The sequence below is a fragment of the Ciconia boyciana genome, chromosome 1 (assembly GCF_034638445.1).
Source record: "Ciconia boyciana chromosome 1, ASM3463844v1, whole genome shotgun sequence".
NCBI classification, from domain to species: Eukaryota; Metazoa; Chordata; class Aves; order Ciconiiformes; family Ciconiidae; genus Ciconia; species Ciconia boyciana.
Window position 1 is genome coordinate 160,883,005 of NC_132934.1, and position 27,643 is coordinate 160,910,647.

General features: G+C 41.5%; 1 protein-coding gene and 1 long non-coding RNA gene across 3 annotated transcripts in view; one reads left to right on the forward strand and one right to left on the reverse strand.

Annotated features, from left to right (window-relative positions):
- The window catches only part of UBAC2 (UBA domain containing 2), a 106,114-nt gene extending 84,966 nt beyond the window's left edge, over window positions 1–21,148 (reverse strand). The window contains exons 1-4 of the mRNA XM_072849943.1: window positions 20,967–21,148; window positions 8,852–8,979; window positions 1,340–1,459; window positions 787–893 (exon numbers count right to left, since the gene is read on the reverse strand). Of these exons, the coding sequence (XP_072706044.1) occupies window positions 787–893; window positions 1,340–1,459; window positions 8,852–8,979; window positions 20,967–20,997 (386 nt within the window). The 5' untranslated portion in view covers window positions 20,998–21,148. The remainder of the gene's footprint in view (window positions 1–786; window positions 894–1,339; window positions 1,460–8,851; window positions 8,980–20,966) is intronic.
- An 89-nt stretch (window positions 21,149–21,237) lies between these two features.
- On the forward strand, window positions 21,238–27,062 carry LOC140646284 (uncharacterized). Of its 2 annotated transcripts, none has more exons than XR_012040396.1 (3): window positions 21,238–21,321; window positions 21,470–21,573; window positions 25,478–27,062. It is a non-coding gene; the product is annotated as an uncharacterized lncRNA (long non-coding RNA). The 2 variants fall into 2 exon arrangements; XR_012040395.1 differs by lacking the exon at window positions 25,478–27,062 and adding exons at window positions 22,481–22,535; window positions 23,175–23,384 and having other exon boundaries at window positions 21,264–21,573.
- The last annotated feature ends 581 nt before the right edge of the window (window positions 27,063–27,643 follow it).

Consider the following 27,643-nt stretch of genomic DNA (forward strand, 5'->3'; position numbering starts at 1 on the left):
CTTTAGCTACTTTCAAGAGACACACTAAAAAAGCCTAATACGGTGTTTAATATTAAAAATCTCGCTCTGAGAGCTTTTATTATCGCCTCAGAGCATGCGACACATGGAAACCCAAGTCTGTATGAGGGTGATATCACCTGTCAGCTTAACCACAAAGGCTCTGCAAGCTCTATGGTTCTACTGTAACATGTACAACTCATTAAGTGCAGAAATCTCAAATATAAGTTATGCAAAATGGAACCACTAAATACGTTAAAGCTTGAAGAACTTCAGATGCAAGCACTAAATGGAATAACATGCTCTAGTACTCAATTTTTGAAACACAAACATATGAAATACCAGTATGAAATGCATATAACTGCATATGCATTTAAAAGTGAACATAAAGATATGAATTACAGTTGTGCTATCTTTGTGATTTAAGAAGGAAATCGGCACCAACCTGATTTCATTTTTCTGGTTTATTGAATTGAAAAAAACCAAATATGGCAGTAATCTGTGCACTGCAAGCCGTGTTTTAATCATGCTGACAGTGGAAATGGGACTAACAGAATGGAAAGTAATCATTATATGGATAAATTATAAATTCATTAACTACAGATAACAACTAGGAAATGAATGTTTGAAAATATAATAGTTGTGCCAAGAACCTTTACACTGTAGTTCAAAAGAGGATTAAATTTAATTTGAAGGGTTACATGAAGAAAGTTTTTTTAAATTAAAATATGCACAAAATAATCCCTTGAAACTATATCTAAAATAACCAATCCATTAGGAGCTACTTACAAACCAGAAGGCAAGCTGTTGATGGTGATGCCAAATATATACTGAGCGATTTCTACAAGGAGAAGATCAAACAAAGCTGAGAGCATCCATGCACCCAGTAAAAAGGACTGGAAAGAAAAAGTTTAATTTGAATTAACTCAACAGTTTAAAAATAAGGTTTTAATGTATCTCTAAATAAAAGAGAAAACACGAAAACCACTATTACTAGTTCAATTAAGACAAATAAAATCTTTAGCACAATATAATTCCAGATCTACATGTCTAGATACTGAAGAATGAAGAGTTAAGATTTGTTACCAAAATTAAATTCTATGGGTCTGATAACTTCCAACTGATACAGCTGAAAACTTTAATTAGAATAATCCACTGATTGAAAGATATTATCAATATAAATTTAGATTTATGGAAACCAAATTATCTTTAAAATCCTTTAACATATATTTCTATACAAAAATGTTAGTAATAAAACTGCAATATTAATCCAAGACTACAAGATTCTAAACAGCGTAGAAAACAGTTTCCGTTAAAAAAAAAAAACGTAACTGGAACTTACTGAAAATTTTCTGCTGCCATATCTTCTTTCAAATATTCTAAAGTTGTAAATGAGCAGACTGCTACAGAATGTGTCTTTCAGATCAAGACATATTGTTCTCCCACATACAAGTCTCCAAATCTAGAAGGTTAAAGATCATCATGTTAAGTCTCTCTTCCTTCAAGGAAATTCTTAACAGAATTTGTGCCCAGAGTGAGTATAATACCAAAGTCAGGTAACAGAAATGCAGCACATTTAAGGAGGGAAATAGAGTAGAATGTTATGGAGATTTCAAGAAGTTTGTTTAAAAAAAAAAAATATTTTCAAGGAAGAGGTCTACCTGTTAGACCTACAGGATAACAGATAAAATCTACAATTTAAATGAACTCAATTACATTTTTATGTCCCTGGTTCACATTTACAAATGAAAATGGAAATCACAACCCTAGTAAATTGTAGAATTACAGAAAAAGAAAAAAAAATTAAGTGACATCCAGATATCAACTAGTCCAGTGTACTGCTCTAAGCAGGTCTAATCAGATCAGCTTGCTTGGGGCCATGTCGAGTCAAGTTCTGAATACCTCCAAGGATGGAGGTTCCACAACCTCTCTAGGCAACCTGTGCCAGTGTTTGGCCACCCCCATGGTTTAAAAAAATAAATCAAATCCTCACATCTAGGCAGAATTTCCCATGTTCCACCTTGCATCCACTACCTCAGTGCACCTCCAGAGTCTGGCTCCAGCTTCTGTATAGCTTCTGATCAGGTACTTGTAGACAGCAATAAAGTGTGTCCTCTTTGCCTTCTCTTCTCAAGGATGGGCAGACCCAGTTGTCTCAGCCTCTCCTTGTATGTCACATGTTCCAACCCTCTGACTGTCTTGGTGGGCCCACTCCAATGTGTTCGTATCTTTCTTGTATTGAGGATCCCAGAACCAGGCACTTGTGAGACCACACCTGGAGCACTGTGTCAACTAGAGGTGTAGGGTCACTTGCCTCGACCTACTGGCCACACTGTCACTAATACAGTCCAGGACATGATTAGCCTTCTTGGCTACAAGAGGGCACTGTTGACTCCTGTTGTCCACCAAGATCCACAGGTCCTTCTCTGCAGAGCTACTTCCCAAGCACTTGCCCCCCCACCCCAGCCTGCGCTGCTCCAGCTTGCAGTTATTCCATCCCAGAAGCAGGACTTTCCACTTCATGAAGTTCCCGTCAGCGCATTTCTTGGGCTTGCCAACGTCTCTCTGAATAGCATCCCTGCCTTCCAACATATTGACCGTTCCCATCAATTTCAGTTCATCCACAAACTTGCTTAGAGTGCACTCCATCCCATCATCCAGGTCACTAATGAAGACATTAAATAGTACTGGTCCCAGTACTGATCCCTGAGGGGCCCTCCCCTAATTAATACCTGCCAGGTGGACTTTGCACCAATGACCATAACTCTGTTAAGAGTCCAGCCAATTTTCCGCCCATCTTCTTGCCCAGTTATTCAGTACATACCTCACCAATCTGGCTTCAAGGACACAATGGGAGACTGGGTTAAAGGCCCTGCTAAAGTCAAGGTATGCAAAATCCACTGACTCCCCCTTGTCCGCAGCACCACTTGCTTCATGGAAGAAAGCAAGCAGTTGGTCAGGCATGCTTTCATAGAATCATAGAATGGCTGAGGTAGAAAGGGACCTCTGGAGATCATCTAGTCTGACATTTTCACTCGAAGTCAACTAGAGCAGGATGTTAACTGACCATGTCCAGTCTGGTTTTGAGTATCTCCAAGGACAGAGACTACACAACTTCTCCGGGGAACCTGTTCCTCTGTTTGATCAGTCTTACAGTAAAAAAGCTTTTTCTTCAAATGGAATTTCTTGTATTTCAATTCGTGCCCACTGCCTCCTGTCCTTTCACTGGGTCTGGCTCCCTCTTCCTTGCTCCCTGGCATCAGGTACTTACACACACTGGTAAGATCCACTCTGAGTCTTCCCTTCTCCAGGCTAAACAATCCCAGCTCTCTCAGCCTCTCCTCATACACCAAATGCTCCAGCCCCTGACCATACTGGTGGCCCTCCGCTGCACTCTCTGTAGTATGTCAAGGTCTATCTTGTACTCAAGAGCCCAGCACAAGGGACAGCACTCCAGATGTCTCACCGGGGCCGAGTAGAGAGGAAGGATCACCCCACTAGGCCTTATTTTGAGGCTCTTCCTAATGTAGCCCAGGATGCTGTTGCCCTTTTTAGCCACAGTGCTGCATTGCTGGCTCACGTTCAACTTGGTCTCCACCAGGACCCCCAGGGCCTTTTCTGTAAAGCTGATTTCCAGCTGGTCAGCCCCCAGCTTGTACATGTGCATGGGGTTACTCCTCTCCAGGGGCAGGACTTTGCATTTGCCTTTGCTGAACTTCATGAGGTTCCTGTTGACACTTTTCTCCCCTCTGAATGGCAGCAGAACTAACTGGTGGATCATCTACTCATCCAAGTTTTACATCATCCTCAGGCTTGTTGAGAGCACGCTCTCCTGCTGTCCACGTTATGAATGAAGACACTAAACAGTATTGGCACCCATATTCACCCCTGGTGTACACCACTGATGACTGGCCTCCAGCTGTACTTTGTGTCACTGATCACAACCCTGTGAGCCCATCAGTTCAAGCACGTTTCAATCCACTTCACTGCTCACTTATCTAATCTGTACTTCATCAGTTTGAGGATGTTATGGGAGACTGTGTAAAAAGCTATACTAAGGTCAAAATAAACAACATCCATTTCTCTCCCCTCATGCACCAAGACAGTCATCTACCTCATCACAGAAGGCTATCAGCTTAGTCAAACAAGATTTCCACTTCATAATTCTGTGCTGACTACCCCCAGTCACTTTATTGTTCTTTGTGTGTCTGAAAATGATTTATAGGAGGACTCGTTTCATCACCTTCCCAGAGAGCCAGGTGATGCGGACTGGCCTGTAGTTCCCCAATCTCCTTTCTTGCCTTTCCTGAAGATATGAATGACATCTGCTTTCTTCCAGTCCTCAGCAACCTTCCTTGATCGCAATGGGCTTTCAGAGATAATCCAGAGTGGCCTCACAATGACATGAGCCAACTCCTTCAAAACTTGTGGGTGTATACCATCAAGTCCCATGAACTTGTTAATGTCCAGCTAGTTTAAATGTTCCCTAGCCTGATCGTCCTTCACTGAGTTTAAGCCTTCGTTGCTCCAGACTTTCGCACTGATCTCAGGGGCCTGGGACTGCTGAAAACAAGTCTTACTACTAAAGAACTGAGGCAATACAAGCACTGGATACCTCAGCCTTTTCCATGTCTTCTGTTTCCAGGTCCCCATTCCCATGCAGCAGCAGGCCCACACTTTTTTTTAGTCTTCCTTTTGCTGATATTCCTGTAGAAGTCCTTCTTTTTGCCCTTCACATCCTTTGTCAGATTCAACTCCAGGTGGGCTTTGGCTTTCCTACTCCATCCCTGCATGCTCAGACGGTGTCTCCATATTCCTCCCAGGTCACCTAATGCGCTTCCACCTCCTGTGTGCTTCATTTTTATGTTTGGGGTTAGTCAGGAACTCATTCATCCATGCAGGCCTCCTGACACCTTTGCTTGACTTCTTGCACACTGGATGAGCCAGCACACTCTCCTGAAGTCCAAGGTTGCAATCCTGCAATTTGCTTTGTCCCCTCCTCTCAGGCCCCTGAACTTCACCATCTCATGGTCACTGCAACCAAGGCTGCCCCTGATCTTCACATACCCAACCAGTTGTTCTTCCTTGTTTGTAAGTATGAGGTCCAAACACAACATCTCCCCTCATCAGCTCCTTGATCATCCGTGTTAGGAAGTTGCTATCAACGCACTCCAGACACCTCCTGAACTGCTTGTGCCCTGCTGTGTTGCCTTCCCAGCACACTGATGTGTTAAAGCCCTCCATGACGGCCAGGGCCTGAAATCATGAGGCTTCTTCCAAGTGTCTGAAGAAGGCCTCATGATCAGGTGGCCTCTAGCAAACACCACCACCAAAATTGGCTCTGCTGGTCTACCCTCTAATCCTGACCCATAAACTCTCAATGTCCTCATGTCCCAAGACAAAGCTCTGTGCAGTCCTGCCTCTCTTTCACATAAAGAGCAATTCTCCTCCTTGCCTGTTCTTCCTGAAGAGCTTGTATCTGCCTGTTGCAGCACTCCTATCACGTGAGCTAACTCACCACGTCCCCGTGACCCCAATGAGATCGTAGCCCTGTAATGGCATATGGCCTTTAATTCCTCTTATTTGTTCCCTATGTAGTATGCACTAGTGTACAGACACTTCAGAGAGGCACCCAGTCACGCTGATTTCCCAGAAAACCTATGGGAGTGTTCCACATAATGCTGTCCTGTAGGCACTTCCTTATTTATCTGCATATACTTGAAGTAGGTCCTTTTCAGTCCTCTTTTGTTGATTACAAGATCCCTTTTGTTCACATCACCCTGTACCCTTTGCTGGCTAACCCAGTCCACTGCCTCCTCACTTGACTGTGGATTGTCATCTCCCTCCTGTGTTGTTCCCTTCTTAAAGTTCTCCTCACCAGGCTGGCCTGCCTGTTAGCAAAGATGCTTTTGTCCCACTTGGTCCGGTGGATCCCATCTCTCCCAAGTAGTCCTCAATCCTTAGAGAAGGTCCCATGGGCACAAAACCCAAAACCCTGTTGCCAACACCAGCTGTGCAACCAGTTGTGACCCACAGGATCTGTCCATTTCACCTTGGTTGGCTGCTCCCAGTCACCTTTGTGTCCTGCATATGTTGAGACATGGCTTCTAAAAAGATTTGCTCCATGGCCTTCCTAGGGACCAAGGTAAGGCTGAGTGGCCTGATGTTACCCAAATCCTCTGTTCTGCCCTTCCCAAAGATGGGTGTGATGTTTGCCTTTCTCCGGTCATTGGGTACCTCCACCAATTGCCACGACCTTTCAAAGATGCTAAAGAAAGGACTCACAATTACATTTCCAGCTCCTTTGGCACCCTCAGAGGCAACCGGTCTGGTCCCATTAACTTGTATGTGTATAGTTGGGTTAAGTGATCCCTAACTCTGTTTTTCTCATTGGTGGATACTGCTTCTCTTTCACAGACTCTCCTAGGAGGCTTAGGGACCTTGGAGGCCTGAAGGCAAAACATAACTAGTACAAACTAATAAATATATCTGCCTGAATACCTCAGCCTGTTGCATATCCCTTGTCACCTAGGTCCCCTGCCACAATGAGGACTGGGCCCACGCTCTCCTTAAACGTTTCTTTTGCTGTAGATGTACTTACAGAAACCTTCCTTGCTGCCCTTCATCTCCCTCGCTAGTTTCCAGCTCAGCTTTGGCTCTCCCAGCTCCCTTTCCTAAGCCACAGCCTGCTAGGCATTCTCCCCTCCAGGGAAGTCCAAGTGCCAACACACTACCCGAGCCTTATGTTTCTCAAGGCCTTTAGGCCTCAGCCGATGCTTCTGCCTTTAACTTCCCTGGGATACCAAAGGACTGAACAAGGAGTGGGACCTCGCCGTTCTAGCTGTCCCATATCAACATTCCCAATGTTAAAACCTAGCCAGTAGCTTGAGTACCACCCCTCCTGAAGCCCAAGCTGGCAGGGCTGTGACCTTGCAGCTGAACATTTCATGATACACTTTAACTGAACAGCCCTCCCATATACGATGGAAGGCTTCTAACTCTAATTGCGCTTGACTTTAGCCAGCCTAAAAAATACATAGGTCTAATGTAATCAAGATCTTAATTTGACACACAGTTTCTTCATTGCTCTTGAGGGTTCCCTTTATGGAGACAAAGATGTTTTAGTTTTGGACAGTACATATTTTGCCTTCCAAATCAAAAGCACTCTTCTGCAACTGCACATTTTATTTCCTACGCTCTCTACCAGCTTTAACAAGTGCTAATATCCATTATCAAAATATCTGTTCAGCCCTTGGAAAAATTACATTCCATTAAAGTCATCCCCCCAGATGAATTTATTCTAAACAAATTTTCTTTTAAGTGTTCTCATTTGAATATTAGCATCAGACAGGAGTTAAGCAATCTGCTCTCCCTGATCTCAGAGGTACACAATTATACTGTATATAGCTTACTCCAAAGGCAATGACAATAAATGAAACAACAACTTCAGGAAAGAAAAAAACCCAAACCCACAAATTCCCCAAAGCACCACAATAAAAGTATCATAGCTTCTACAGATACTTGCAAATGTTTATGCTTAAGACACAGTAAAGATGGTTTCTTTGAATAAAACACAGCTACTACTGTTTTTCAGCAGATCAAACAAATGGAAAGAGAGGACTCTTCTAAAGACAAACTGCAAAACAAACAAATAAGCCAACAAGCCCCAAACCCACAAGATTTCCATTTAAAATTTGAATAGTTTCTCAGACTTTCTCCTCCCCCTCCCCAAACATTTGGCCGTAACATTTTTAAAAGGCAGACATTAATTTATGTAGTTTTGCTGCATAGCATTAGCAAGACATTTGGAAAATATGAGTAGTGCTCTCACAGAGTTGTAGTCTACATCATTACAATAAAGCTCTTGTTCTCAACAAGAAAGATCACAGAGTGCAACAGCAAAGAGTTATCACTAGAGCTAGGTCTAGTAATCTTTTAAGGCTTATAGGCTACAGTCAGCATCCTCCAAGACATTAAGTTGACTACAAACTTTTTTTTGATGCAACTGTAAAACATGTGGGATAAGATAATTACAGAGGCATTTGCTGACCCTTCTCTGTTGTACTATGGCATTTCCAAAAAAGAAAAAAAAAAACAAAACAACAAATCCCCACAAAACTTATCTAATCACTTCTAAGTGCATTATTTCAACAATTACAACTGATACTAAAGGATTCTTAATTAAGCTGAGAACAAAACCTTACAAGATGCAATACCTAGAAGATAAAGTATCTCGTTTTGAACTGGGAATAAGCAAGAAATGTCTAGTAAGATAATTAACTAATTCAGCAGACTACTGAGGAGCATGACAAACTCCCCCATCACTTGGAATCTTCAAATTAGAAGCAGCAGTTCTCGTCAACAGGCAAATTTTAGTTTCCCACAACTAACTACAATAGAAGCTACAGAGTGAAAGTTATGGCCTCTGTTGTTAAAATAAATCATATATAATCAGAGTACCTGATCACAATAGCCCTCTTCAGCCTCAAAAACTAAACACAGTAAGATAGTGACCTTCATATCAAAATACTTATATTATTACATAGGTTAAATCACACTTCATTCACAGCAAGCTTCCAAATGCCAGTGGCTGGAAGGAAAAATGATACAAACCCAATCATTTCCCAGACAAAAGAAAGAAGTGAAAAGCTATGTTGATAGTTTCAGATCAGTTTTGCCTCACTTCTTCCAAAAAGTGGCCTACTGGGGTGACATAAAAAAAAGACAAGAATAAGCTGGTCTACAACAGTGAACAAAGGGAAAGAACGAGAGGATAAACAGACTGGGAAAAAAAGAATTGTATAGAAGAGCATAGTTTGCAGTCTCTTTCCACACAAAATGAACTGACTCTTACCTGAAAATCCTCTTTTATAGCTTGTAGGTTATATGCAAAGAACTTCTGATAATGTTGGAAGAGCAGAGTCAATAGAATCGAGATGGCACTTGGAACTAATAACAGACTCTTTGACAAAGGTGCTTTATCTTAAAGACAAAAAAACAAACAAAAAAAAGCCATTTTAGAGAAAAATCTCTCACGTTTAAAAAGTGACATATTTAAACAGGTGATTGGAAAACATAATAGCAGTGGCACCACCTTGACTTTTTATCTCAACAACTTCCGAAGTTCTCAACAACTTGCAAATAGATAGGAAAAACACACCAACCAAAGGAAGCCTTCGGAGATATTAATGACAGTTAAATATTAATCAGACATTTTGTTTTCAGCATTCTCTCATGAAATTAATTGTTTGGCTATAATTAAACCTAAGCTCTCTGCACCTATAGAGGTCATGCCCTCCTATGCAGCCCTCCTAAGGCTCAGTCATGTTTCAGGAAATAGAACAATCACTCTTTTTCGCTAGCAAAATATACATGCACATCTAGTTAAAACAAATACCTCTGTTTCCTTTGTGTTAGGGATTAAGATTAGCTTTTATTCTAGAGGCTATGAAGCAGGAACTAATTGAATAAATGTCCTGAATAAATTTACTTTCTCTTCACCACACTTGGATCCACCACTCAAGGAAACATATCTAAATTAATTTACATGACATTCATCTTCCTTCCATTCAATTATTACAATTATTAATAAAGAAATTAATAAAATAAGGACGTTTGTGAAATCAGAACTTCTTTCCCCCTAGTAACATGACTTTCAGAAAGGACACTCAGAAGAAAGCAAGCAGAGAACAGAGAAAGCTGCAAAACACATTTACTAAAGACCGTCAAGTGGAACATCCAGCAGGAGTATACCCAGCAATTCATCCTAAGCTGTTGGTGTAGTTGATGCAACAAAACACAAACTCTTGCCCAACAATTCAAGGCAATACAGAAACTCTGAAATATTATTTCTTCTATGAATGTTCCCCTTTTCACACATGCAACTTCAATCGCATTTACTTCCTTTCCAAACATCTCAGTTATTGCATAGAACCTACTGATTTTCAGACAACTGCTCTTTTGCAGGGTATTATGAAATACATAGCTCTGTTGTCCTTATTCTTAGATAACAAAAGGAGCAATAAGACTACTTTAAAAGTACTAATGGGAAGTAAAGAACAGGAGCACAGGAAGAACAAAACTGCATTAAAAAGTGTAATACAGGAAACATTTAGTATGTATCCAGATAAACTGACTACCATGAATGATTCCATCAACATCTGCTGCACACTACAAGGGTGAGCTGCTAGAAAAGGAATATGGTAATAGGCACCAAAGCCAAGATTTCAATCATGGCACAATCCCACTGCCATTGAAAATACAGTTCTGACTACATAATTTAAGCATGATCCTCATCCAAGTAATAACTGATGACATCAAGAACTTTGATGAGCACTGTTAGCTGTTCTCAGTTCACACCACCTTGAAGTCTGCAGTCTTCTGATGTTCACCATGTGAAGAAAACATCTCTTCCTATGTGTATCGTAATGTAAACTTGTACTTAAAAGTCTTCTTTCAGTCCACAATCTGTACCTTTGAGTTAATTATTTACAGACTCACTTTCCTTACTCCATTTAAGCAATGAATGCCTTGAAGAACTATCCTTTTATAGAAATTAGGCAGTGACTTGGATTGACACAGGTTGACATTACTCTGCTAACCATAAGCTCTACTTTTATGATTAGATTTTCTGTGTGAGACATATCAGGAGGGCAGACAGCCTGGTTGAATTACTATCCACCTTTCAATTCAATATCTTTCTTTGGACTTTTTTGCTCTCTAAAAAGAAGGTCTACAGTCTTTAGATGTCCATTTTTAAAATTATTCATTCCTCTGATTTAGTTGGACACTTCAAAAAAGTCTGAAGCCATTCAGATTACCATAGAACACTGGGGGGAAAAAAGAAGCTGGAGCTGCCTGAAAGTTACTGTGCACACAATGCACACACATATTCACTTGAAACCTCAGCCAATGCTCCCTTAGTTAACTTAACTTAGTTAAATTAATATTTCTTAATGGGAAAAGGTCAGTTTTATAACCAGGATACAACACATATTTGAAAGTACAGCCTAAATCAGAACAACAGTAGTAGTCAGAACAGTAGACCTTTCTGAACCAAAGTTTCATCAAACTTGTTATTTTACTGTCAAATACATTTACGTTATTTCATGAAGTTAAATAAATTTTTACAAGAACTCATTAATCCTATAATACTTTTCACATTAAGGATCACATTACCACTAAAAACATGACAAGCAAATCACTAGATTTATCACTGTGACTATATATGTCTATACAGGTTTAATGTTTATATTAAGATTTTACTGTAATTTTAATATCATTAGATCATTTTTACATTACAGGTAATACACACTTGAAATACTTTATCCTATCAACTTGATTCCTAATTTGAATGCATTCAAAAATAACCAACCAACAGAACCCTGTTTCCTCCAAAAGTGTAAACACATGTTTTTATTATGAGCCTTCTTTTAGCTTTCAATTTAGACACTTTAAACCTTGTTATAGAGGAAAAGTACTTATTTTTAAGCATGTCACCAAGTGAAAAACCACAGAAGTAACTAACCCATTAATGTGACAGTCACCCACAGAGAACATCACACGGGTAATGGAAACTTCTGCTGTCAAGCTTCTGAAAGTGTCATCATGGTTGGTAAGTTTATTCTTGTCCAGTAAACTTGAGAAAGATAAACTCTTCCAGATAAATAACGCATCTCCTCAAATGTTTTTTCCAAGTGTTTCACTGTACAATGCAGTACCCCTCAACAGCATACAGATCCTTATCAAGGACTGCTGTGAGGTCACCCATGAAGGAGCAACCCTCCCACTGCTGTGGAATGTCTCAACCAGTAAGACCAAAAATTACTAACAATTCCAGATACTGCGCAATCGGGCATTCTGACATTCAAGTCAAATTCCTTACTTAGAACGTAAAGGTAAAATTTGGAAAGCAAAATTCTAGCCTGATGGGTCTGCAACTGTGTGCAGGATGGAAACATGCACTACCAACCTACACTGGGTCTACAGGCAGCATCAATGTAAGCGTGCACAAGGAGGTGAAAAACCACAGTGCCTCTATGCCATGTAAAGAAAGCAGAACCTCACTTTGACCCTGAAGAGTTAAAATACATCATATACTATCCCCAAAGACCTCAGAATAAATTTGCAAGCTCAAAGTACTTCTTAAATGGCAATTCTTTCAAACAACAGGCAATAATAGCATTGTTGCTGCAACACACACGCTGAGCTCCCATCTAAGTGAACAGAGTAATTTTGTAATAACCAGCAAAACATGTCCATGCTATGACAAAGAGCAAAGAACTAGCTTTCACTACAGATCTTTGCTTCCCCCTGGTGCAATGAAGAAGTTCTCCCCAAAACTTCCCTCATAATCTCACAGGCAAGTGTCCCAACCTTTGTGCTACCACTGTTCAACGTGAGACTGATCCTAAAATGCGCCATGGATGAGAACCACCTTTAAGTCTCCACATTCCACCCCTGTACTCATTACAAAGCCCACAAATCCTCTTCTTCCATGACCTACTACTTTTCTGGCTGCCAGTACCACTTTCAAAGTACAGAGCGTTAAGGAATACATGTGTCCGTCCATCACAGAGAGGGAGATTTATGACACAACTGCTCAAGTAGTTGCAGCTTCAGAGGCCACCACTGCACTAACAAGAAGAATACTAAAGTTGTGGTAGCAGCAACAGCTACAGTTTTTGAAATTATTTCCTGCTCCCTGCCTGTTCACCACTCACAGGTGAAGAGAGCTAGCCGATGAGCATGTCAAAACAGGCAGCCAGACCAAGCTACTGGTGCAGAAGGGCTTTTCGGGGAACAACTTCACCCCCTGGACTGCTATTCTGGGCCCGAGACTCAAGTGTTGACTCGGGAGAGGACCTCATTGCTGATGCCAGCTGATGAGCAGTGGCTGCAGTAGCTCAAATTAGCTCAGGACATTTTTTGTGGGGATCCCTGCTGAGCTTACACCACAGCTGCAGACAAAACATGCTATGTAACAGGTTTTTTTTCCACTATCATCTGCAAACTTCCCAAACCCAGCTGCTATGAGGCAGACACGCTGCTTTCATACAGACAATTAACTGCTGAGGGCTACTATAATGGCATGAAATATGCACGAACCATTTTTTAATGCTGATACACAAGGTCTGTGAGTCTTTTAAACCATAATGGATGCACATTTAAATGCAAAGTACTTCCCAAATGCACTGATGGAATCTGTATTTTGGGTGGTTGTTTTTCCTGCATTAAGCCATCATGCAGATAGTGATCTATTGTATTCCAAGATCTGTCCAAGAACGTGCAGCAGGTTCACCAGACTAAAGTGATATTTCAGAATAGTCAGAGTTTTCAAGGACTCTTGCCTACTATTTTCCCTTCAGATGCAAGTTTGCTACACATCAAACAGCAGCATGAACATCTCCTCCTGAATGCACGGGAACCTTGCTTGTCCTTTATTGTAATCGTTGATGAAACCCACTATCAGGCATTCAAACCTGAAAAGTAATTTTTAAGTGCTTCCTAGACACCAGTGTGTGCTTTTGGCAGACTGGAGCAATCTTACTAGATCTGAGGAGTAAAAGTTTGTCTTTATTACAACCACGCACTGAATCCTGATCAGTAGCCAAGAAAAAATGAGAGCATGCCATGGAGGGAGGATGACAAGAGATATGGACATGTGTAATACTGCTTGAGGAATCTGGAAGACACCAGGACACTGCATGCTGACTGGCAGGATGGCATTTAACCATATGATGATTTTCTAGAGTTGGTTAAATCCAGGAAAAGTATTTTTCTAATATTTCATCCTTTGAAAAAAAAAAAAAAGCAATACCAGAGGACACTTCAAAAGCAGTGACGTTACTGCTGCCTGAAAGTACTACATGACTGAATGAAGCATTCTGGGTGAGGAAAGCACCTCTTGCCCCTGCTCTAGGCACAGAACACAGACACAGAAAGACATTCTGTGTTCAGACTGTCACTTCAAAGTGTACTCTGGTGGTTAATCATCGTGATGCCTGCAAGTGAACACAGTATCAAGAGTATCGCTGCAGGAACAGTTTTTCATCAAATGCTTATAAACTTAATGCAGAAGCTGAGAGGTGAATAACCTTAGTATATATACTAAGAAAGTCAATAAAGAAACCAACTGTGATGATGATTTAAATCTATTTTTAAAAGGCACTGATAAGGCTATGATCAAACCAGTTATCTATACATTTACTGTTTAGAAAACTGCTGGTTTTAGCCTAGGTCACAAACCATAAAAGAATGAGGAGCTACAAAAAGAAAAAAAAAAAACCAACCAAAAAACTTTGTTTCTAAAAGGAACATTTGAAAAGAAATAGAAAATGAAACAGGTTGAAGTTAACAAAAACGCTCACCTTGTTGAGCAGCCTCTTCTTCCTCCCAACCACAGAGCATATTACCATACTGTTAGCATACTGTCGTGGTTTAACCCCAGCCAGCAACTAAGCCCCACGCAGCCGCTCGCTCACTCCCCCCCGGTGGGATGGGGGAGAGAATCAGAAGAGTAAAAGTGAGAAAACTTGAGGGTTGAGATAAAGACAGTTTAATAGGGAAAGCAAAAGCTGCGCACGCAAGCAAAGCAAAACAAGGAATTCATTCACTCCTTCCCATCAGCAGGCAGGTGTTCAGCCATCTCCAGGAAAGCAGGGCTCCATCACACGTAACGGTTACTTGGGAAGACAAACACCATCACTCCGAATGTCCCCCCCTTCCTTCTTCTTCCCCAGCTTTATATACTCAGCATGATACCATATGGTACCGAATGTCCCTTTGGTCAGATGGGGTCAGCTGTCCCAGCTGTGTCCCCTCCCAACTCCTTGTGCACCTGGCAGAACATGGAAAGCTGAAAAGTCTTTGATGTAGTATAAGCACTACTTAGCAACAACTAAAACATCTCTGTATTATCAACATTGTTTTCAGCACAAATCCAAAACATAGCCCCATACTAGCTACTATAAAGAAAATTAACTGTATCTCAGCTGAAACCAGGACACATACACTGTCAGAAATATCAGGTGGGGATAGCTACACCACAACACCACATGGAGATCCCCATGCTAGCTTGAAATGAGGTAGCTCTGCAGCAGCAGCAGAATAGCCACATTTCTGTGGTGTTCAATGCATGGCTAATTGAACTGATGTGGCTATGCTGCTCCCAGGACTCAAGCTATTATTTTGAACCAGGTTACACTGTGGTGCGCTGATGTACGAGCTGATTTGTTTTCCTGTATAGTACTGTACTGCATAATACTGTTAGGCACAGAAGTCTCATATATTCAATACATACTTCATTTTCCCTTCAGTCATACCACAAAGCATCAACTTACATACCTTTACTATTTTCCTGATGCCTGCACACAACACAGTTCAGTCTTGCAGGTTATGCAAGCAGAGAAGCACAGCGTTCCCTTCTTGCCTTGGGTATTTTTAACAAATTGCTAGCACTGCACTACAAGGTTCACAGAGGGGTAAAAGCATAAGTTGCATTAGCAGAAATGCTTGCACATAAGTTCACAGGACTCTACTCCCTAATACTACATGGAGTAGCTTGTGTGCAGTAGGCAAAATAGTGAAATATTTTCCAGATGTAGCAAGTGGATAGGCTTTAAAACATGGACTCAGATTTTACCTTAATAAAGACTAGCTCTAATAGGTTTTCCTACTATAGTCATGTGCAGTATTGCACATAGCATGAAGAACATTGGGAGGGGATATTACAATGTCTGCAGGAAAGTTTGGTGTTGGTCTTACAGGTTTAAATTGTTGGAAAGGCCTCGGTGTCTTATAATGGAAAGCCTTCTGTGTATCATACTTTGCTCCTGGGACACAGCATGTTGGAGAACAAGCAGCAAATACAGCTAAGCAGCAGTACAGTAAATCAAACAGCCAGCCCAGTGTCATTCTTTACACACTCATGCCAGCCTTTGCAGAGCCACTGAAGTGTTTCAGCAGTATTCTTCATGGGACTGGAGCTACTGGCAGACTGCAACATGAGAAAACAGGCTGGGTCCGGCACCACAGCCCACCTCTCAAGCCCTTCCTGAAAGGGAGGTGGTGCAGCGTGCTTCCTGGACACACTGCAATGTTGTTTTACAAGTCAACTCAACTGGGTTAGCATTTTGCTACATCATTTTAGTACACCCATGCTGTGCTTCCTACTATCCAGAGTAATTGGCTTTTTTTTCCTCAGGGCATACCAGCTCCTCCAATATTCCAGATAACAGAAACAGTTTTCCTTAACAAGGGCAAACTGTCTTTGTCCTTTTAAATGGTGTTCCTCCTTGTTTCCTGACTTCCATATCTCATAGTTGTAACGTGTACCAGGCATGTTTATTTTTACATCTCCTGATCCAAAACTGTGTGTGTCATGCACTGAGTAGATGCGTTATCAGCTCCCAACAGAGTAATCATCTGCTATGCCTGATACTGCCTGTTAGGAATTCAGCATATCACTGCTAGCAAAGGACCTACTTGTCTGAACTGGCTCACATCCACCTAGCGTTGGACTGTTTGTTTGTTGGAGGGGCTTGCTTTTATATATCTTTTATATATCTCTCATAATGTCACTTTTCAAGAACCTCTCTGCCTATGCATGAGATTTCAAAGAGTATTGAACAGGAGAAGTGGGAGGGAGGATTTCCACCAGGAACCTCTTAAACTAGGATATGAAATACTAGAAAAACACTTTATGTAAGAACTCATCTTAACTGCAGTGCTTAAAGTCATGAGGCATCACCTTAAAAGGCAGATGGACAAGGTCAAGAACTTCACTACACAGGCCCAGCTATTCAAGCACTATTTATGAGAAAGTCTAACTTCAGTAGAGGGTCAAACTTACGAGGAATACCTGAAGCCGAATCTGTGGTAAAGAACTTACAAGTTTTGAATATCCCTTGGATGAAGATAATATTGTTCACCTCACTGAACTACGGAGTCAGGACTTGAACATTTCTGTGTAGCCATGTATCATAGTGTAGCATCCACTGGCACCCATAGTACAGAGATGATCCATAAAGTTAGCCGGAGACAAGTAATACAAAAATAGTTTGAACTTGCTAATAACTTTGAAAAATATTTTGTTCAGCATAGCAGTGGAATATTAGCAGAAATAAAATTTGGCCATCAACCAAGCAAAGATCCATTAACAAAAAGAGCCAAAGGCTCCATATATGGCCAGATCTAGATGATGGTTTTTAGGACTGTTTTATCAACTGATTGTAAATAATACAACAACCACCTTGCCCTGCATGAAGAACAGTAACAATCAGGACAGCTACAGTATATAAGTGGACTTCAGAAAAGCTTAGCTGAGCTAAACTTACTCTGTTAAGTCAGCAGTAGTATGTCAGGGCCACCTTATAATAGAAAACCAAAATGCATTCAGATTAAACAAACCCAATAGTATTCTTGGTCTAGAAATCTGGAAATGCAGGTACTCAGTAATCTGCACAAACAGATACATAGCTGAACTCCTTTTATTGCTGAAATCAAAATACTCCAGTTTTTCATTTACTCACTAGCACTCAAGATTTTGTTCATGCATGCAGCCAAAGATTGTCCCAAATGAATGTTATAAATAAACTGTGCTAGAAGGAAGCTACAGTGTCTTCTTCCCACATTTCCTACAAACAGTACATTAGTATACTGCTAAGTAGCATCAGTCTACCAAAGTTCAGTCATCTCTTCTGCCACGTTTTATCATATTACGTTTGTAATATTAAAGAATAACTTGATTTTAACAAGCACACAGGCTTTTTATTTGAATTAGAAGCTATCTTCTCTTAAGCACACACAGTTGCCACATCTGGGACATAACAAAAGACCAAATTGACTACAGGGTCAATCAAAGTTTCATGGATTTTTACAGCAAGAGGAATAACATATGATGAAAAATGCCCAAAACTTAATATTCTAATTAAATTATTCTACATGATGAGGATCAAAGACCAGTTTAAAAACTCATATTTAGCAAGCAACTTAAAAATACCCTAATCATGTCAGTCTCCCTATAGTTTAAAAGAAGAGTTTTGTTTTCATCAAAACTTCAAGAGATGAGAGGCAGCCTAGAAACACTGAGAAGACAGGATGCAAGAAGGGGAAAAGGGACTAATGGACTATCAGTCAAAAGGAGACAGGCTTCACAGGACATTGATTATGACTTTGATCTATGTACTGCATCAAATAAAACATAAGGATTCTTGAGTTATTTCTCTCATTTAGACCTCTAATGACAACATAGACTATTAAATTAATCTTTATATTGTTTCCACAATCTGCTGGAATTATATCATATAGTCCACTTATTTATTTTTGTTTATTCTAAAATTAGCATTAGAAATAATAAAGAATTCAAAGAACATGGACAATAAGATACTCATCCAAGATTCTATCAACCTTCATTAGATTGTATTGCCAGATCGAGCAAAAAGTTTATAACCAGCTGCAACTGCTGCCACTACGAGCCACTGGTTACTCTCCTAACTCTTTCAGAAAAGTAATAAATACAATTTCAAGAATTAACTAACTAGAAGAATTTACACGAACCAAAATACTTCAAATGCGTTAAATAATTATTTAGGTTCTGATAAGAAGTTTCAAAATCAAAAAGAAGTTTTTAAAAAGGTGAGAAGGCCAAACCCGGACTTGCTTCCAGAAAACTAGGCACAGGCGTGCCTCTGGCACTCTTATTAAAACACTTTGCATAAGAAGCCCAGTAAGAATCACATTACCAAAATGTAGTAGAGCTCTGGGGTCATTTGTTATTTGTTTTCGCATTGCTAAAGAGGAGAATTCTGCAGAAAGGAGGGAAAACAAGGCACTGGTGAAAACAAGTCAAAAAGAATACAGTACCCTCTGACATTTTTACCACCGCATCTATGTCTGAAGACACTAAAGCCCTTAATCTACTAGAAATATAATCAACAACTGGGTCACTTTTTAAAATTACCTAAGATACACATGGCTAAAAAGAGCTTAATATTACTAAGTTTTACCAAAGGGTATTGTGATATGGCTTTAACCAAACGTTATAGATGTTAAGAAGTCTGTCAGAGATGGCACACCAGGCTACAGAAGCCTTCAGTCTGACCTGGCATGATCATTCTCATTGCTGTTGAACCAGATGTTTGCTTATTTTATCTACAGTCTCTGATACAGGTCCATTTACCCACCAGCTGTGCCTGAACATTTGTTTGTCATTGCCCTTCCACCAGAGGCTACCGCTCCCAAGACCCAGCGGCAGAACAGAACATGGACACACACATATGCTTCCCTGATGCAACATCAGGCACCGATTCATTAACTGCCTCAGCCATCAGATTCTGCACATCAGTGACTGAATCCTACATACCTGCTGCTACTGCAGCAGATGCTTCTCCTACAAAGGCGGAAACAAAAGGTGGAGGGCACAGCGACATCTTAAACTGTCACAGTTGTGCCCTAGGTGAGCATATGTCACTGCCACCTAGCTCTGTGCCTCTACTAGAGTTTGTCCGTGCACCTGTACCAGCCAAGTCTTATTGTGAAAAATCACTTTAGGTCAACAGGTGAGTTCAGTAAGAGTGTACGTTGTACCAGTTTTCCAGAAGAAAAAAATTTTTAAAAGGTAAAAAATTTAATTTTTGCAGAATGGCACCTTGTCTAGGTTTTTCTCCTAGCACAAATATGTTTATTATGACTGCAGTTTTCCACTCATCCTTCTGATGGACCTGTCTTTGAAAAAGTTTTCAATACTGACCGTGACTTTCCACCCATTCAGCCAAACACGGATACTTTTCACCCCACCTTCTTTCTCATAGAATTATACACAGGCACATGCCACCAAAAGGTTGTTCTTCTACAGTATCTATTACTGAGGGAAAAAGAATTAAAAAATCAGGAGCTGAGAATCAAGTACAGTGTTATCAGATCCATCTGCAAAAATACTCCCCCCCTCATTTGGATGCCTCAAACAGAATGCAGCTACAACTAATACCACTTCTTAAATTCCAGACTTATTCCGCCCTAGTCAGAGGGCGCTTTCACACTCAGATTTGGATTTTGTGTGAAGCATGCGTTAGTCAGCAAAGTTTTGACTATCATTTGTCCCAGCCTGCTCTGAAGCCTGTAGTGCCAAAGTCCACACCACAGCCAGTTCAGTTCTTCATCGCCGCCTCCAAACACGGCAGATTCTTTGTCCTGTAAGCAAGCTCAGACGCAACCCCCCATGCCTGTGAAGTCTGTTCAGGTAGCACTGGGATATGAAATGACTGACATATGCTGTACGTAAAAATAAAGTTAAACGGAGCTGGAAATCTTAATTGTCCTTAAACCTGTCTTACCCATAAAGTGGTTTAAACAATAACCTTCTTCTCATACTAAAAAAAGAGTTCCTTCTCTTCTCTGATATATATCTATATATTTAGATACATATATACACACACAGCTGGGCAGACGGCCCCGGGACAGGACGGCTCCGCCTTGGCACAACCCCTTGGCGCCGGCCGGACCCGGCAGGGAAGCCCGTGAAGCGCAGCCCCCCGAGCGCTGCCGACGGCTCCTCCTGCACCGGTACCGCCGGGGGCGGCTCCTCGCCCGCAGCCGCGTAGCGGGAGACGCGGTAAAGCCCGAGTTTAAAAGTCAAGCCGAGGCCAGGCTGCGTCCGCGGGGAAGGAGGAGCGAGGCCAGCGGCTCCCCCGGGGGAGGCGGCGGCAGCGCCGCGCCCAGGCCGGGCGGCGGAGCGGCCCCGTACCCCCCCCCCCCCCCGCCCCGCGGCACTCTCAGAGGTCGCAGCGCCGCCGCCCCGCCCGGTTCCTCACGGCGGCGCCCCCCGCCCCGGCAGCGCAGCCCCGTCCCGTCCCGTCCCCCGGCGGAGGGGGCCGGGCCACCCGCCGCGGGGGAGACGCCGACACACCCCTCGCCGCCGCCGCCCTCCCCCGGTTCCGTCCTTCCCGGGCTGCGGCGGGGCCGGTACTCACAGAGCCCGTTGGAGCCGGTGCTGGTGAACATGGCGCCGGCCCGGCCCAGCCGCGGCAGGCGCCGCTGGCGGAACCCCCAGAGGCCGGGCAGACCCTGAGGAGCCGCGGCGGGCCGGGGACGGCGCGGCTAAGGCGGCCGCGATGGGCCAAACGCCGCCGTCAGCCGAGCGGCCGGCGCCCCCTGTCGGACCCGCCGGGCGAGCAGGGGGGCGAGGGGGGGCGGCGGGGCCTAGGCCCTCGCCCAACCCCCCTCCCCCGCTCGCCCGGCGGGCCCGCTGCCAGCTGAGACCAACGCTACACGGCGAAGCCTATATGAGCCCGTATGGACGGAATACATTCCCTTAATTAACCCGCTGTAAGGTTGGGGGCAGCTCCTGGTGTCCGGTCCTGTCAGAGGGCGCTCGCAGGCCCTGAGGCACTTCAAAGCTCGGGTGTAGCTAGACAAGGATAAAACATAAGTTAGTCTACGTATGTTATATATAATTACTTCTATCTTTATACAGATGTTTTAAATTTGAAATTTGTAAGTGCCTTGGGGAAGCCTGACTCCTCAGACTTTGGAAAACTGTGACACCCGAGGCTCACCCCAACTTTGGGAGCCCACAAGGTAAGTACCTCCTTAGGAGCTGTGGGTAAGCTCTCATTACAGCTAACGGAGACGTAGTCAAGACGTTTGGTGGAGTCTGGAGAGCTTTTCAGGTGATCAAATGAAGGTGTCTACTTTAGGATGAAATTAATTGCTCCCTAGGCTCTACCGACTGTGTTGAACGGATCACCACTAGCTGTAATGGTATGTTAGACACCTAGCTCGCTGCTAACATGGTAGACACCTAATACAAGATGAGCCAAATTCCCAACTTCATACAGATGTGGTATAATATGGCTGAAATTATTCAGGCACCAAATTGCAATGACATTTTCAAGTCCATGTAGAAATCAGAGTTTACAGAAATAGGTCATGGCAGGCATTTAAAAGGTGATGATGCTCCGGCCTGCATCACAGATCTGAATGTCAGGAAGAAACAGGACAAGGTTTGTGTGCTGTGTGTTTGCGCACCTGACAGAACTGAGGTCCTCAAAGTCACATGTAGCTTACCACAGTACATGACTGAGAACAAATGTCACTCTGGAACTGGAAAATGTGACTTGTCAGCTAGGGAACAATTTTTAAACAGGCAACCAATAGTAAAAACTTTTTAGGCAAGTCATAAATTTGTTATATTCCATAAAATTCTTTATATACTGCAAAAAACTAAAATGCCTTTTAATATTTACATTCAAATGCTTTTTAATAATTACATTCAAATGCAACCATTAAATAGCACTTGTAAATGTGAAGGTCCTGAATCTTTATAAACAAAATCTCTTAACACTGCCAAGGGAACATAAAAAGACCTTATGCTTGGGTCCACAAAGACTTAAGCGAAGTTCAGCATATCGGTATGTAATTTTAAAATGTCCAGCTCTCAACACTAATTTCAGATTTCTGTCGCTCACGTGTCCTCTCTGTACAGGGCCCGCAGTCAGGCAGGTGGGAATGGGATTCACAGCCAGCTCACAGAGCAGGAGGTATGTCTAAACTAGCCAGAAGGAAGAAACAAAGAGATAGTGCATTGGAAATCCTGACTCTCTCCCAGGCTGAGGTTCTTTCCTCAGCAAAGAATCTAAATTGGATTCACAGCATCTAAATTGGATTGTGTCTTTGGCTACAGACAACTGGCTTACTCTTTGCTGTTAAAGCACAGCTGGAAGAAGTGATTTGCTACAGAAATTCTCCTTCTTTCTTTCAAATGCAAATGGCTCTGGCTGCCGTATGTTACATATGCAAACTCTGGCTTGCCAGTATGCTGCTGAATGCGCATAACTGTGCATAAGTCACAGGCAACCCTCATTTCTAAGGAAAGGGAAGGTAAATAATGAGGTGCAAAGCCTGCAAAGCTTGTAATAGTTCCAGTGTGAAACCTCACTGGGAAAAGCTTGGGTGCCTCCTGAAGCTTTAGGGATCTAATGAGGTACTCATGGATTAATTAATTGCCATTTTGGACTTTTTTGACTAACCTCCACTTAAAGTAATTAAGCCTTTTTGTGGATCTGGCTTTCATGTAGGTGAGGATAAAACCTGAAAACTTTTCAGCATTGCCTGTGTAATAGGCTTAAGATTTCTGTTTTAGTGCTGAAGATAAAGCTTGCTTTTATTTCTTTTCACAGTCACACAAAATGGAGTGACAGAACAATCATTAATTTAGAGGTTTGCGGTCCTGATAGCCAAGAACTAGTGTTCTTCTGTTTTATAAGCCCAGTTTTGAAGATTTCCCTAGACTGATGTCCTACAAGGTAATCATATTAGAGGGATTCTTCTCTGCAACGCTGAGTGCTGGAATTGGATTGAAGTCAGAATCACTGAACATACTAGAGACTCATGCATGTATTTTGCTGAATAAAGATGCATTTGGGCAAATATTTAAGAACTATTTTGAAAGCAGCTCTGTGGACTTGTTATCACTGACAGATACAGCAAAACTGAATCAGTAGCAATAGTTGGCAAGCTTCTCCCAACAATATACCAAAATACTTGCAGATTTGTCAATACCGCTGGGATACAGGGAGCTGGCTCTGAAATTATTTGCCACTGTCTTATTTAAGTCTACAAATATATTATGGAGTCTATGAAACATCTAATGGTATTCCTTACTTCAAAAAAGATTTATTAAGTCAGTTTTTCTGGGATTAGATCAGATGAGATCCACTATGTGGTGCTGAGAAAACTACATACCCCATGCTAATAATTATAGCTTCACACGCTGATTGAACGGTAGAGAAAATGCAGTTTTTGCCCTCAGATTCAGTGCCAAACAGAGAGGTTTTTTTAAAATCCCAACACCGTCAGTGTCAACTGGTAGCTTGTCATAATAATTACGCAAATTATTTGCATTATTTAAATATACAGTGTTGTCCACTTTGGAGTTAAATGAAATCATCAGTCCTCATGCTTGCCTTGGAACACATCCCAGAATAGGAAGGCTAGCACTTATCTACTAATCTACTCAGAACAAGCTTAGAAGGCTTTGACACTGCTCAAATGTCAGCTTAAATATCTCCATTTGTTTATTACATCTAGTTAGTGGGGTCAATTTGGTATGTTCAAAATAAAGTTATTCAAATTTCCTGCTCAAAAGAAAATCCCAGGAGACTGGAATTTATATTTCTAACTATTTTCTAACATGATTAGGTTGCTTTCTTCTCTGAACTTGTGATGTTTTTGAACCACCTCTTAATTACTAATTAATCTCTAACAGTCAGGTGCTCCCCTGCCATATAGAATGAAGGATAGCGGCAGAGTAAAACAGGGTGGAAATGTAACACCTCGCTCAGGAATTTTCTGTCTTAACTCAGTGCAGGTTAATGATTCTGCAGGTTAATGGCAGGTGGTCTACATCTCTTTGACATCTGGGGTTTCTGTGGCATTCGTAGTGGCACCTGCAGTTATTACAGTTACCTGAAATATTAGCAGATACCTGAAAAGAGGTTAATGTTAAACTTAATTATTTCAATAACTTCTCCCTACCGTTTCCAACCCTTGTCTCCAGTTACAGAAGACTGTAAAGAAGAAAGCTGTGCACCGTACATACCCTGCAGAGGAGACTCCTGTGGCAGCGCAGCTTGCTGATAGCAGCTTGCATGGGAACAGGAGGAAGGGCAGAAGGCAGAGATTCACTAGGCTGAAATCAGACTGATTGGTCCTGTGCCTTTCCAAAATTAGAGAATTTCTCTCACTCCCTCAGAAGTGACTAAAGCTTTGTACCGCAGCAGACCTCCTGTCCTCTTAAACTGTAGTGGGTTCATTTTATTACACAGATTTTTATTTTTTTACTATAGCTAGAAGATACAGAACATTTTTCTAGATTAGTTATTTCCATGTAGAGCTGGTAGGCGTACAGTTAATGTGAGGAGCAACAGAGTGGCTAAAGGAGGAACTTTTCGATGTTTCTGAAGTTCTAAAGAAGTGTGCAAAGGAAGGCAATCATCTAGTGGAAAAAATGGCAAGAGTATTGGTTTTTATCTGGGTTTTTTGCAATTGATTTTGCATCACACTATTATAAAAAAATATAAAGAGTGCTCAAAAGTTTTCCATTTGTTATGGTTCTAGCCATTTCAATGAGATTTTTTGCAAAACTTTAAACACCATGTTAAACCTGGGCTCCATATCAATGTCTAGTAATATGAATACGTGGGTAACTATTGCTTCAATAACTCAAACATAATTCAAACAGCGCTATCTTGTTTTTCAGCTAGAACTGCAGAATGGGAGGCAATCACAATATGGAGTGTTTAAGGGACTGGCTTGTCTGGAGCTGAGCCACGTCACCAGCTGGTGGCCATCAGCAGCCACAAGCTCCCGCTCTTTGCATTGCTCACCTCCATCCCTGGCCAGGGCCTTTTCATGCCTACTTCATTGCTGGGTCCCTCCCAGCCTTAATCACCTTCCAACAGCAGTCTCTATTTTGTCCCAGCAAGTCACGAGAAATGTGCTGCATCTGCCACCTTCTGGATTCATGCCATGTCCCTCAAACGTGGGTGAGAGGAGAACAACAGTGCAGTACGTCTTACAGAGGTGCATGGAGGACGCACAAGAAGGAAAGTGTTTGCCTGGACCTGTGGAGGCAACCTTGCTTTCTTCTTCACGTTTTATCTTTGTGGACTGAAAATACACACCAATCATTTTACACTGAAAGTCTTAACCATTGCTTCCCTTTTAACAATCGACCACGTGATCCTAATAACTGATACCACATGCACCCAGATGTTGACATCTCTGTGTGCAGGGGCAGCACCAAGCACTGGATCAGCAGCTTTGTCTCTAAATACTTGTAAAACACTGCCTTAAAGTTGTTGTCCTTTAATTCTCTGTCACAGGAGCCAGGCTCTTTATTTCAGTGAAGGCTGGGATCCTGTGAAAAACAAGAACATATGGTAGCGTAACCAGGAGCTAGATCCTAATGCAAACATATTAGGAAAACAAGTTTAAGATAGGCAGATTGATTCTGATGTTTCTTAATTGTTGATTTTGATCTCAGTTTTTATGTTTAATGTTCTATGTTCATGTTCCATTTGACTTAGGTGAGACCTTATTCTTGTGAGACTTAACAATACACTGGTTCAGCTGCCCTTGGCTGAGCAGCTGTCACTGGATTTTAGATTGCTCATCTGAAGGGCATTAATTTACTACAAGGTAAATTGCGAAACATCAGTAAGCATCAATAAAATGACGAGATTTAAGCACAGTGCTCAGAAGACCCAATTAAGGATTCCCTTAGGAGGGCAAAATATTATGTATAGCATTGCATAATGCAACATACTTGCATATCTGTACTCTTTTATGCATACTAGAGATCAAGCACTAGCCATCTATTTCAGACTGAATTTATGTCAGAGTACCTTTGTGATCTGGAGTATATACCAAATTACCCAAGATAACTATCAGCAATATTAAAAAATTTAAGCCTTTAAGATGCAGAAAAGAAGTTGCATTGTTCCATACAGGTATGGCTGTGCTGAAATTGCCTATTCTGAAAATTAGATTTTAGAAGATATTTATAGGGGTATTCAAACGATTGTTTTCTCCCTGATACCTATCCATATTTCTCAGATATCCTCCTCCTCTTGCTTCACATCTGTATTGTAGTCCTATCTGTGTCTCTCCACACAGTGCAAAGGTTATTAAACGCCCGTATTTACACTCGGAGGCAAATCTGTGTTTAAGGGAATACGTGGCCACCCACATCATGATGTTATCAGGCCTGTAGCATAACACTGCTAAGAGATAAAAAAAATGATAAAGCTTCGAGCAGTTCTTCTCCCCAAATGTCATTGTCTTATTTGTATTTGATTTATTTAAATTTGAGCATGAAGGAATAGTCTCGTCTTTTTTCCCCCTAACTCTAGTTAGCCATACCAGAGGATGTTTGTGTTCGTATGATTTTATTGAAATACAGTGATCCCTCAGAATAACTTGCAAAAAATTGAAGGATGGTCACCCCAGAAATGTACTTGCACGATATTTGCAATAGAAGTATGTACCCCTCCAGGAAATATGCATTCCCAGGGTTTCTTTTGTCCTATGAAAATGTTAGTAATAGCAAAATTAGGTGCCAAAAATCTATATCGTATAAAAGTGTAAAATTTTAGTGCCATCAGAAAACTAAACTGCTCTTCATTATCAAAAAGATAATAAAAAGATGTAAAAAAAATCAGTGTATCAGTAAATCAAATCTAAATACAGCAGAGCTATTAGAAACACAAAAAATATAGCTTATTACAATTATTCTTGATCCTATGCTATACTTTTTCCAGCATGGGCCATTTTCTGTTTGCTGCTACAAGCACCATTATGTTAGGGAGATTTCTAAAACTGAGGATTAGGTCTAGGCTAAAACTGAAATATAAAACTAAATGCAAAAGCCAGCATTCTTACTGTTCCTTTAGCTCCCTTCTCTGCACATAGGAAGTACTTCGTGTTTTTCTTGCTGAATGCAATTTAATATACTTAAGCATTTTTAAAAAATACCTAGAGTACTTTATAAATTGGGGTCAGGGGCACTATAAAAATCTCTCTTTGTGGGGCTGGTTGTAGCAGAAATCAGCGCCCACGGCAAAGAAATCTTTCCTGGCATGAAGGT